Consider the following 13,146-nt stretch of genomic DNA (forward strand, 5'->3'; position numbering starts at 1 on the left):
TGTTACTCTCCTAAAATCTTGTTTTGAGATTTTGTACCATTGTTTTTTTTTTTTCTTTAAAATAAAAATAACTGATGTCAAAAAATTTAAAAATAGACAGCAACCATTGAAAAAGAGTAGCCATGGCCTTCCGCTATCCCATGGCCGTGGGCCTCAACAAGGGCCACAAGATGACTAAGAATGTGAGCAAACTGAGGCACAGCCGCCGCCGCGGACGTCTCACCAAACACACCAAGTTTGTGCGGGACATGATCCGGGAAGTGTGCGGCTTCGCCCCCTATGAGCGGCGCGCCATGGAGCTGCTCAAGGTCTCCAAGAACAAGCGCGCCCTCAAGTTCATCAAGAAAAGGGTGGGGATGCACATCCGCTCCAAGAGGAAGCATGAGGAGCTGAGCAACGTGCTGGCCGCCATGAGGAAGGCAGCTGCCAAGAAGGACTGAGCCCCTCCGGAATAAAGCTTTGCAGAAAAAAAAATAAATAAATAAAAATAAATAAATAAATAAATAAACTTTTCCCACCTTTGTCTCTTATGGACTTATCCCGTGCTGCTTCATCCACATAAGCAGTTCATCTCTTGCAGATCACAATAAGTGATTTCACACAAGTCAGGCTTGGTGGTGCATGCCTGCAATCCCAGCACTCCAGAGGCTAAGGACTTCAGGGCCAGCCTCAGCTACATAATGAGTTCAAGCCCAGCCTAAACTGCATAGCAAGACCCCCACATCAATCAACCTACCCCAAAGTGATCTCATAGCTCTTGTATTTTTCATCATGTACTGTTCAAAATATGTGCTGTTTCTGTTATTTATAAGATTTCCAGTCAACAAGCAGGTCAGTAGTGACTAAATTTGGGGGATAGCAAATTACATGTAGACTTTTCACTACAGGAAGAGTACTGTTGGGACTGGCACCCCAAGTTTCCATTATTCAATGACCAACTCTATACTGAGTTATACATCCTCCAAGTACCTCAACACACAAATTCTACAAACTAGAAACAATTCTGCCTCAAAATTATTAATATTTATACAGTACATTAAAAATATGTATGGCACTTACCCTACAAGTCCTACATCAGCTATCAGTTTTAGGTCAAGATGGATCACTCGTTTCTGGCCTTTCAGTGGTAAGAAATTTGTAAGTAGTTTACCACCAAGGCCACCTTCAGCTACCAAAAGTCTATCTTCCTCCTTATTGAGTTCTCCTTTAAATGAGTAAGAGAATACAGCAAAGATAAACCACATATGCTATTTTTCTTTCATAACACACACCAATAAATTGTAATTTACATAAGGACTAAACTACAAGACTAAATTTCTTTCAAAATTCTGACACTAGACTTATGATGAAAAGCTGAGAGGTAGAGTTCTTGCCTGGCATGTACAAGACCCTGGGTTCAACCCGCAAAATGACTAGAAAGCTGGGTCTGGTGGTACATGCCCATAATCCCAGCATTTGGGAGGCTGAGGCTGAGGCACGAAACCAGTCTGGGCTACAAAGTGAGCTCAAGGTTAGCCTAAACTGCACAGAGACCCCTGTCTGGAAAAGACAAAAAATAAACAAACAAAAAAGACAGGTACACGCCCGTATACACACATTCATATACACACACCACACTAGAAAATGAAATAATTAAGTCTGACCCTAGAAAATGCTTTCACAAGTAGTTGAACAGACTAATTTTTAAAACCATGTACTGGGCTGGAGATATAACTTAGTAGCATAAAGTGCTTGCCTGACAAGCACAATATACTGAGTTCAATCCCTGGTACCAAATAAATAAATAAAATCAAGTACTTTTATAACTCTAAAATAATCTTAAATCAGTAAAATTTCAGCAATTACTATATAACCTTAAAAACCTTTTTAAAAATTTACTAAAATTATTTATGTTTAAAAAAATGTCTGAAACCCAAGAGAAGCTATTCTTGTAAATCTCCAATTTTGGAAAATGTACATATTTTTCACCACCTTAGAAGTTACAATATACTCACCTATAATTTTACCATTTTCATCAGTTACTGAAATACCAATAGGTACAGGGATTTCACAGTCTTTTCCTTTGGAACCTTTCAGTGCACTAATACTACCCTCCAAAAGAGTGGAAAAAAAAAGCAAATAATTTCTCAGGTTAATGTACACATTAAATGATCGAGTATTAGAAGAAAACTACAACTATTTCTACACAGTGCATTTTACACTGATATATTCCATAAATGGTGATAAATGAGTATTTAAGTTACTAATTACCTTCAATCCCTGGTACCGCAAAAAAAAAGTTACTAGTTACCAAGTCATCTTAATCAAAATGAGCTAAGATATTGCCTCTCTAAAATGAAGAGATCGCTGTCACAATGCAAATAAGGAAAGAAAGAAAAAGAAAATTCCCTGAATAATGAAACAAAAAGAAATTGATCTCAAAGAAGAGCACTTAAAAGCTAGTCTGGCTACTTTCATATTGCTCTTAAGAGAATAAACTGAAACTCTTTACTAATTTCACTTCTGACAATTTATAAAAAATGAACAATTATATAAAAAGTATCTACAGAAGTTCAATAGGCAAATGTTAATTTCTAGACTGTAATATTAGCGAGTCTCCTGAATAAGTTTCTGACATGAAAAAAATGTTAAAAAGATGAGGCTGAAAATATGGTACTCTTGGTATTGGACTTTATAAACTTTATATAATACTGTATAAATGTACACAAAACATACAGAAAAGTTAAGGTTTACTGTGGTTATGTCTGGGTGGAAAAATTATAGATAAGTGACTTTCGTTGTTTTACTAGGAACTGAATTCAGGACCTTGAACCTGCCAGGCAGGCACTGTGCCACTGATTTATATCCCCACCAAGATGACTGACTTGAGAAAGGCTTCAAGTTTGACCAAGATAAATTTAGCAGAGAACAGTGAGGATTCAGATCATTTTTTTGTCTACAGAGGAAGTCAAGAAAAGAATGCCAGTACTGAGGGAAGAAATAAAAAATTTATGAACTCCAGACTATTTAGTACCAGTTTTTCTGTGTTTAGATATTTTAGATGTTGATGCTTACTTACAAATGCATGAAATAATTTACCTCAAATTATAAATTAAGTTTTATCTTGTAATGTTTCTTCTTAGAGAAAGGTTTGATTTATAATTTACTTACCAACTGTTCGCTCCTCCTCCAGCCACAAACCGTTTCTGAGGATATTTGTCTTTAAGTTGTTTCAAAGTCATTTTTTTATGGGCTACAACCCAGACATCACCACCTTTTCCACCTTCTCCACCTAAGCGAGGATAACCCATTCCACCACTTCCTCCCTTGGTGAAGAGTCTGAGGTTATCAATGAAATTTCCGTACTAAAAGGAGACAGAATTTATAATTTTTTCTGTGAAGTAGCTGTAAATTTTTACAAAAACCAAAGTCTGACATTACATAAAAATTGACCTACGTTTTCAGCAAGGCACACCAATTACACATCGTTTCCTGATAGTCTTTAGTAACAGCTTAAAAGGAGAAAATGTATGGGGCAGAGGAAAAAGCATTTTCACATAAAACGTGTTTACGAACTTAGTGAACTCCTTTCTAATTCTAGTCAAGAATCAGACACAGTTTTCTTCATGCCTATTCCACTGCTGTTTCTTAGCTCAACCCCTCTCCCACTTTTCTCTTAAGATTCTCTTTGTCAATAATCAGATACTGTTCATTTATTGAAGGACCAAACCTTGGTCCCCTTTTCACCCTAAACTTTCCTCCTGAGTGACCTCAGCCTGTGCTATCATCTAAGCCAGCTACTTCCAATGCTTCAGCTCATGCACATCTCCAGCAGGGTACAGGCTTGTAACAGTTTAAAGCAACTGAGAGCAGCCCTGTATTTTAAAAACTTCTCAAATGTGTAACCTCTTGGTGGTTATCCATTGGTAATACTTGAATCACAAACGAAACTACATCCCTCCCCATTGCTCTTCCCACAAAATCTATTCCTGAAATGTCTCCTTAATGGAATCAGTTTATCTGTTGAGATTACCCAAGTCTTTCAGACTGTACCTATTTCCTGCTACTTCTCTCCTTTCCAATACTACTGCACTAGAATCCTGACACATCTCATCCTAAAAGTTTCCAGTGTCCACTCTTTCCAAAGGTAATACACCTTCCAACTTGTTGCTAAAAGATAGTTTCTGAAGTGGATCTAACCTCTTAAATTCGTCTCCTACTAAAAACTCCCTGGCTTGTTTTCACTGTTTATGAAGTCTAAAATTCATAGTACTATATTCAAAGCCTTTACTCCACCCTTCCAGTATCAATTTCTTCATTTATTCAGCCTCTCACAGTCTCCCAATCCTCTCTGCTCTTTTATACGTGATGTACTGCTACCTCTCCATGCCACTCTGTGCACGCTTTTCCTCTAGGTATGTCATTTGTTCTTCTCTACAATAATATTCTGACCTGAATGTCACAGCTTCACTCTACTCTGGAATAATGGCACCAACAGACGGTTTAAATTAACATTTGGGAAACACATTTCTTAATTCCTCTAATCAATTGTTACCCTGACACTGCAGTTTCTCCCTGCAATTTTTTTTTTTTTTTTTTTTTTTTTTTAGGGAAGGGTCGACAGGGTGTTCAGTCTCACTACTACATCGGACTCATAGTGATACACCTGTTTACAGCTTCCCAAGAGCTGGGATTACAGGTGCGTAACACCATGTCTCCCTGCAATTTGTACCTGTATTGTACCTTTTGAAATCTTATACTGTATTTAGTGTTTATCAGTTCTCAAATCAAAGCTCGTTTTCCTCAGAGGGTTTTTAAAATTCTGTTCAAGGTGTGACATTTTATACTCCTGTAACTTTATTCATACGATTCACAATGTTAGAAGACACACTTAAATATCTCACAGTGGTAGTGAAAAGGCAATGACCAAAACATAACATCAGCAAGTTTTCAAGATCATTACTAGTAAGGTTATTACGGGATTTTTAAAGTAGTTTAACTACCCCTTAAAGTAGTTATTATTTTAAATGCATTTAGTACAGGGTTTTCTGGGTCTACAGGATCTCACTGCGTGGATTCCGATTCAATATTGATTTTCCTGCTTTCAACCTCCCAAGTGCTGGGATTACAGGCGAGCACCACCACGCTGTCTCAATTGTAGCCTCAGCGCCCCCGGCGCAGCACGCTGGGGATGGAACCCCGGCCGCTGAGCTCTGCCTAAGCAGGCCCTTCACTCTGCTGACCTACCTGGCCAACCAGTTGTGAATTTTTACAAAAACTATTCTTAGTCCGACACAACCCCAAAACTGACCTACTTTTTTGGCAAGAACGCACACCAAGCACACATTGTTTCCTGATAAAGCTTTCTTTAGAAACTGCTTAAAAGCTATGCGCTCAAGGAAAAAATACATGAAAACGTGGTAAGGATATTAAAAACGGAAGGGGGGGGGACCGGGGAGATGTCTCGGTAGAATAAAGACTGCCCTGGCAAGGGCAAGGGTCTGAGTTCAATCCCCAGTTCTGCCAAAACAAAACAAAAACATTCAAAATCCTTTTGTCCAGAGAAATGGCTCAGTAGAATAAGTCCTTGCCTGGCAAGCGCAAGGACCTGAGTCCAATCCCTGATTCCGCTAAAAAAAAAAAAAAAAAAAAAAATTTTATTTATTTATTTATTTGAGAGAGAGAGAGAGAGAGAGAGAGAGAGAGAGAAAAAAAAAGAGAGAGAGAGAGAGAGAGAGGGGCTGTAATATGGGAGGCACAACAAAAGGAAACGCAGCCTGTCCTCCACCGTGGGCCGTATTTCGTGCCGCGACCGGCAGGCGCCGTTTCCGGTCCCGCGCGCGCACGCCGACCCCAAGCCCCTCGGACCTGGCCCCAAACCCGCTGCAGGCCGAGGACACGACGCAGCCCTCCCGCCGCGGCAGCCCGACCCGGGACAACGATGAGGGGAGCGGGGAAAACCCGGGACCTCCGATGGCACAAGAGCACCGCGCCCAGGGACGTCAGACACGGACCTTTCTGAACAACACGCAACCGCAGCGCACCATCGCTACGACGGATCTCGACTCCTCCCCCCGGCGCTGCGCAAACTCCAGCGCGGCGCGCCGGTCGCGTCACCGCCGGCGCGCCGGCGTCTCTTCTGCGCACGCGCCTGCAGGGTGGCGCATGCGCGGACGGTGCGCGGGTCACCCGAAACGTGTGCGTGCGCTCTGCGACCTCACCTGAGGCGGAGGGGCGGAAGAAAGTTCCTGGTTTTGGAGAAAGAGCGCGGAAAATCTCGAGAGACAGCGTAAAAGCTTGCGCCCAAGGACAGTAGGATACCGAGTGCTTCACTCCGGAATTCACGATCTGTAGACCCGGGGATATAAATCAGTGATACGAGCCCCTGCATAGCAAGCGCAAGGCCCTGAGTTCGGTTCCAGGTTCCCAAAAAACCGCGTGGAATTAACCTTTTCAATGGAGTGAGAGTAGAACAGAGTTGGTTTGGGCTGCTAATTGAGGAATTATGAGGCGGAATCAGTCACGAGAGTGAAGGAAAAGAAATCTTTGAGATAGAAAAGCAAATGGTGAAAGACAAACTCAGTCGAGAGGAAAGAGTCCAAAAAGCTGTTCAATGATGCTGAGTAATCTCCAGGCAACTTGGAGCTTTGAAAGGCACTTTAAAACTAGCATTATATAAATATTACAGAAAACAAGGGCAGGATCTGAGATCATGGGATCCACGTTATAAGCCTTTAAGTGGTGCCCCCCACACCCAGGGTGGGTCTTCCGTTATCCACACCCAGAATTGTGATGAACCAGTTAGTGGTCCAGTGCCCTGTACCCTTAATCCCAGTGTCACACATCTCACATCCAGCTGCCTCTGAAAAGCCCCACCTGTGAGCCATGAGGCTTTGGAGGGACGTTAGATGCAAGCCATAACTGACACGGTAATTAATCAACCGAAGTATTTTCCTTTAATGTATTATATGTATTACATGAATGTGTTAGTCGTTATCCTGTGTATATGTGAAAGTATTAATCCATATATACTAGACTACCACTTTGGGATATAATAACGTGTGTGCATGGTTCCTATTGTATAGTCTACGTGGTGTTCATGGTAGAAAATATACTCTGAGAAGGTGCAGAAATCATAGCTTGTTGGCATATGGTTGTGTAAGCAGAAAAGAAGTTTTATTGAAAATTCATTGTATTTAAGAGTTACAGGGGCTGAGGAGATGGCTTAGTAGAATAAGCGCTTGCCTGGCAAGCACAAGGGCCTGAGTTCAATCCCCAGTTCTGCAAAAAAAAAAAAAAAAAAAAAATCCAGACTTTAACCATAAAAGAACATTTTAAACAATTTTATTTACTTGGGTTATTCCTTTACATTTCAGAATTTCAAGACTAAAAGAAATTAGGAGTATTTTTATAGCAAAATTTGTGAAGAGCAAAAATTATATTAACATGTTCTGCAGCCTGTCCCAATAATATGAATTAAGAAGAAAGAAATTATATGTAAGAGTTGTTGATTTCTCAAAGAAGGAGGAAAGAATTGAAATGGACCTGGCATAATGGACCCGTCACGGTAGGCTGTGCCTGTGGTTGTAGCTTCCTTGCCTAGTGATTATACATGAATGTGCCAGGGAGGTGATGTGTTCCAAAGACACAAAAGTTTTATGTATGAGTAGACCGCTTTTTTGAGTTCTGTGAGTCATTCTAGAGAAATAGGAAACTGAGAAGGCTGGGAAACACCTGAATTTGTAAGCAGGTGGTCAGAAGTTTGCATTTACCTGGGGATCCTGGGAATTTGGAAGTGAGGTGGGGACTAGGATCACATTGCCTATACCTGGACACAATATATTACGGAAACTAAAGATATTCTGAAAGCTGCCAAAGAATGACACAAACAAGAAACTGGTTAAAATAATGATGTCTCATCACAAACATAATAGACACTGTAACACACTAGAATAATATCTTTAAAATTCTGAGGACAAAAAACCATATCCACTCAATGCTTTATCCAGTGACAATGAATATGAGCATCAGTTGACTGCATAAGAATTTTACAAGAGGACCAGGGAGATAGCTCAGTAGAGTAAGTGCTTGACTGGCAAGCACAAGGTCCTGAGTTTGATCCCTGGTACTGCGAAAAAAAAAAAAAAAGAAAGAAGGAGAATTACACAGGAAAGCTGCTCTTGTACTCTGCTCTGCTCCATGCTGCCGGCTGTTGTTACTGATGTCTTGCATACGTGTGTTCTTTACCCTGGAGACCTCTCTGTGAAAGCTCCAAGCAAGCCAATAGCTCACTTTGTCTTCAGAGGAGCTCCAGTCTGCATCCTCATGTTGAAAGCAGTCTCCTCACTTCCAGCGTAGACTCTTCAGGCTTTCAGCGCAGACCTTTGGGCCTCCTGGTACAGACTCACATGGGATACTACACTGAGCTCTAGGACTTGGACTGGATCCTTTGGATCCCAGTGCACAGACTATTTTGCAGTCTTCCACACCTGACTCTGTGTATGGCCATGGTAAGCCAACCTTGTAAATCGTTATATACTTACATATCTTACATTAAATCCATTTCTCTAGTGAGCACTGATTTATTTATTTATTTCTTATGGATGAAATAAGAAATCACAAAGACCCTAAGAAATTACAAAGACATTCTTTGGCCCAAAAGAATGCCAGCTAGAAATTCAGATCTTGAGACTGGGCTTGGTGGCATGTGCCTGTAATCCCATTCCTTGGGAGGCTGTAAACAAGCAGATCATTAAGAGTCCACTCTAGTAGTGAGACCCTGAACACCCTGTAGACCCTTCCCTAGAAAAATAAAATAAAATAAATTTTAAAAAATTTTTAAAAATTAAGATCTTAAGAGAAAGAGTATCAGGTGTTTATTTTATTTTATTCCTTTTTTTTGGCCATTTGGGGGATTGAACTCAAGGCCTCCTTGCATGTGTTAAGCAAGTGCTCTATCACTCAGCTACATCTCTAGCCCATTTTTATTTTGAGATCGGCCCTCACTACATTGCTCATCAAGTTTTTGATCTTTCTGCGTCAGCCTTCCCAGAAGCTGAGATCCCAGTCAGGCCAGAGGTATTGAAACTTGAAAGCTATAGCAACAAGGGTGGGAAGGTGAAAAAAGGGGCTCATAATTTCTGAGATTTCTGTACGTTCCACGAAGTAATTCAACATTAATCCTAAATAATTTTTGAAAAGTCAAGAATATATTTTGGATCCTTATAAGAGCCAGGAAAAACTAATATAAAAGGAAAACAAGGATCCTAAAATACACAGCATATGGCTTCAGTGTTTCAATTATTTTTCAATTTTTTTTATTTTTTAGGGAAGGGTCTACACTGTGTTCAAAGTCTCACTACTAGATCCAACTCAGTGATCCACATGTTTACAGCTTCCCAAGAGTTGGGATTAAAGGCTTGGCCACCATGCCCAGTCTCAATTGTTGTCTCAGCATGCCCCAGGGGCGGGGCTAGCACAGCAAGCCCGGGCATCGTGGATCGAACCCCTGGCCCCTGTGTCTGCTTGCAGGCCCTTTAATCCACTGAGCTATTTGGCCAGCCCAGTGTTTTAATTTTTATGTTCAAAGATAAGCTTCTATTTCATCTTCTAAACAACAGCAAAATATTTCTTACTAATAACCCTTTTTGGCAGAATTAATTATCCTTTTTCAGTTTGTGTCCTGAACTTGTCTTCCTCTTGTCTCAGAGGCAATATTTTGTTCATCTTCCTGTCTCATATTCCTGGAAACAAAAAACATGTTTTCTCTGAATTCAGTTAGTAATAAGTGCTTGTTTTCTCTGCAGGGTACTTATTAGTTTATGCCCCATTTCCTGGTTTTTTTTTTTCCCCCAAGGTCACTGAATCGTACTTTGATAAATATCTTGGTATTAAGGTTTACTAGAGGCAAGGGGAATAGTAGACATTGTAAATCATTGTCTTTCACTATAATGGGTCAAAGTTAATGAGTTGAAAAATTATTTTTGTATGTATTCAGCAGCAGTACTCTATCAACATAACTGCTGTGTGTGGCGTGCACTTCTGAATTCTGTGTAGAGGTACAATGTTAATATTTCCTGGAGAAAGATGCTCTACAGGAAAAACAATACAAATACAAGTGTGACAATACTTCAGCATCACGATTGCAAGGTAGGAAGCATACGACAAATGAATAGGTACTAGTCTTATCAAACCAGGAAAATTTTATAGGCGGTCCTAGGGTTCTGAAAGATCTAAGGGACATGGCTACTAGAAAGCTGAAAAAGTTCCTAAGAAAAGAAAATAGCATGAAGTATGAACTATGACATAGAAATCACCTTAAAATATTTATTAAGCGTCCTTTGTACTTTATGCCAGTCATGGAAAGAACATGAAATAAAGATGCTATTTTTTAAATTACTAAGAGAGGTTATATACTGTCATGGAAAAAGAGACAACGTGTCTAGTAATTCATAGATACCAGGGAATACAGTGAAATGGCACACCTAGCTTCAATGGAGTGCTGAATTGCCAGTGTGAAAGGAACTCTGGTATGCAGTCAGAGCCCACAGTAACTAGAGGAAAGGAAGCTACCTCACAGTGTGATCTGGAGGTGAAGCCTGGGGACAATGGGAAGATGCAAAGGACAGGATAGGATGATCATGATAGGATGATGTGAATGTATTGCTGCTAATGAAGACGATTGCTTACTTAGGCGGTTTGTTTTTGGTATGGTGATAAGTTAGATGGATAAGTGAAGTAGTATATCTGGTTTTATAAATAACCAAGTGTGAAGCCTAAGCTTCTGCATGAATCTATCCTGGTAGGGGCCTGCCCCTTAGCTCAGTTGGTTAAGTGGCTGCTTCAACAAAGCAGTTAGCCTCAGGTTGCTGTGGTTCGATCCCCACAACTCCAGCCAGCCAAACATGCCCTGAAGGCATTCTGAGCCAGCACCCCTCCCCCCAAAAAATCCTTCTATCATGGTCATTAAAAAAAACCCAAAAAATGTGTTGTTTGAGTTTGGCCTTTGTATTTCCTTTTTGTCAAATGAAAAGTTATTTCAAATGCAGTTACCCGATAAATCCTGAGAGTACTTGGCTGGCCTTATCAGATACAAAAGTTATATTTCTTGGTATATAGGTCTTGCTATATCTTGGTCTTAACCATCCAGCAGAAAAGTATAAAAATGAGGTATATAAAGTAAATCCATATTAATACAATGAGCTGTAAAAGGCTCAAGTCAATAATTTCTGAGGATAACCCGCTAATATTATAGACTGCTAGACAGTGTTAGATTGTTTAGTTGAATTCAAACACCTATAGTATTTAGATGCCAATAGAATATTCACCTCTGACAGGACAAAAAAAAATAATTAAAATTAAAATTAAAAAAGATACAAAGGAAAGATCATTTTGTATTTATATATACAAAATAGGATAAATTTACAGCTACTTTTGCTTAGCTCAATGAGAAGAAAGAGGTGTACTAACAGTGTTTGGACAGAATATCCTGTCTGCTTCTTGTACTATGGATAACCACTAAGAAGATAACAATGTACAGCGTATTGACTATCAAAACTGTCCTATTAAAAAAAAAAAAAAACAAAACTGTCCTATTAATCAGCTGTGAAACTGTCTCATTCATATTTATTTCTCTCTCTCTCTCTCTCTCTCTCTCTCTCTATATATATATTTAAAAAATGCAATTACCCGAGCCCTCTTTAAAGTGGTTGACACTACAGCCAGCCTCTGACTCTTCCGCTGTGTCTTCCCTCTGGTTCTGTGACACTGTACTTTTCTGGAGCTGTGTATAGGCTGATCATTCTTTTTCTTTTCCTTCATCATTTTGCAGCTTACAGATCTGATGATTGATTTTGATCCCCTTACCATCTCCCCATTTCTTAATTTCCTCCCTATACCTCCCCATTTTCTATTTTTATTTCATTCTTTATTTATACTTTGGGATGCTCACATAAAACTTTGTCATTACAGGTAGGTATTTTTAAAGAATTTATGTGTCAGGTTTGGTTGTCTTCATAAAAATGATATAATTTGTCATTTGCTTTTTCATCTATAATATGTACAGCTGTCCTCTATTCCTTTTTACTACTGAATATTTAATTATGCAAAATAAAGTCAATTTGTTGTTTTTTTTATAAATGACTATTGTCAGAATTTATTTATTTATTTATTTTTGTAGTCAGAATTTATAAGGGAAGCAGTTTAATTCAGGATACATAATTTACAAGATTATTTTCTCATATTTACCCAAAATTAAATCCTAAAGAGGGCAGGAGATCTCTCCACACACTAGAAACCAAAAGAATCCAGCTGAGGTCCTGGATACCAACCACAGCAATGTCCTGCACAAATCCAGCTGAAGACCTACAGCCATGACAGTGCCTCCCAGAAGTCTAGTTGGAGGCCCAGAGCCCAGGGCAGTGTCTCATGATTGTTAACTTGAATAGAAAGAGAAATGGCTAGGAAACTAGTAAAGCACATTTCTGAGTATGTCTGTGGGTATTCCAGAGGCAATAGGATTATGAAGTCGCTACTTTTACGAGTTACTTTTTAAACTTTTATATTTGGTATTTCTGTCCTAGCAATGCAAAGGTAACTAGAACTATAGGCCTTAATATTCAAGCATATTTCCTCATATTCATCTCAATTTTCATCAAAAGCATCTCATGGCAGCAACTAATTTTCTATCAAAACAGAAGTCTCTCATTCTGGCTATAGTTCTAGCTAAATTTTAGATATATCAGAAGATCCAGAATCAACTCCACCCGTTCATTCATCTGCCTATTTGTCCCTCCCTCCCTCGTTCTCTTTCCCTTCCTGGTTTTTTTTTTTTTTTTATTTCTCTCTCATCCTTTCCAAAAATCATTCCTCTCCCTCCAGGCAGATGACCTGTGGGTCCGAGTCAAGCTATGCTTTAAAATTAGTCAATAGCCAGGCATGGTGGCTATAATCCCAGCACTTAGGAGGCTGAGGCAGGAGGATCACTGAGTTCTAGGTGAGACTGGGCTGTAGAATGAATTCACAGCCAGCCTGAACTACATAGTGAGACCCTGTCTCAAAAACAAAATTCATACACTTAAGTTAAATTTATTCCTAGATATCTTAGATTTTTCATTGCAGTTATAAACAGCAGGATCTCTTCTAACTGATTTTCTAATTGTATATAGA

General features: G+C 39.5%; 1 protein-coding gene across 1 annotated transcript in view; it reads right to left on the bottom strand.

Moving 5' to 3' along the window:
- The window catches only part of LOC101584401 (GTP-binding protein 10), a gene marked incomplete at its 3' end in the record, with an annotated part of 35,893 nt that extends 29,809 nt beyond the window's left edge, over window positions 1-6,084 (bottom strand). The window contains exons 1-4 of the mRNA XM_023707123.1: window positions 5,994-6,084; window positions 3,151-3,344; window positions 1,995-2,086; window positions 1,060-1,204 (exon numbers count right to left, since the gene is read on the bottom strand). Of these exons, the coding sequence (XP_023562891.1) occupies window positions 1,060-1,204; window positions 1,995-2,086; window positions 3,151-3,344; window positions 5,994-6,026 (464 nt within the window). The remainder of the gene's footprint in view (window positions 1-1,059; window positions 1,205-1,994; window positions 2,087-3,150; window positions 3,345-5,993) is intronic.
- Window positions 6,085-13,146: the final 7,062 nt, after the last annotated feature.

The sequence above is a fragment of the Octodon degus genome, unplaced genomic scaffold (genome assembly GCF_000260255.1).
Source record: "Octodon degus isolate 3935 unplaced genomic scaffold, OctDeg1.0 scaffold00281, whole genome shotgun sequence".
NCBI lineage: Eukaryota > Metazoa > Chordata > Mammalia > Rodentia > Octodontidae > Octodon > Octodon degus.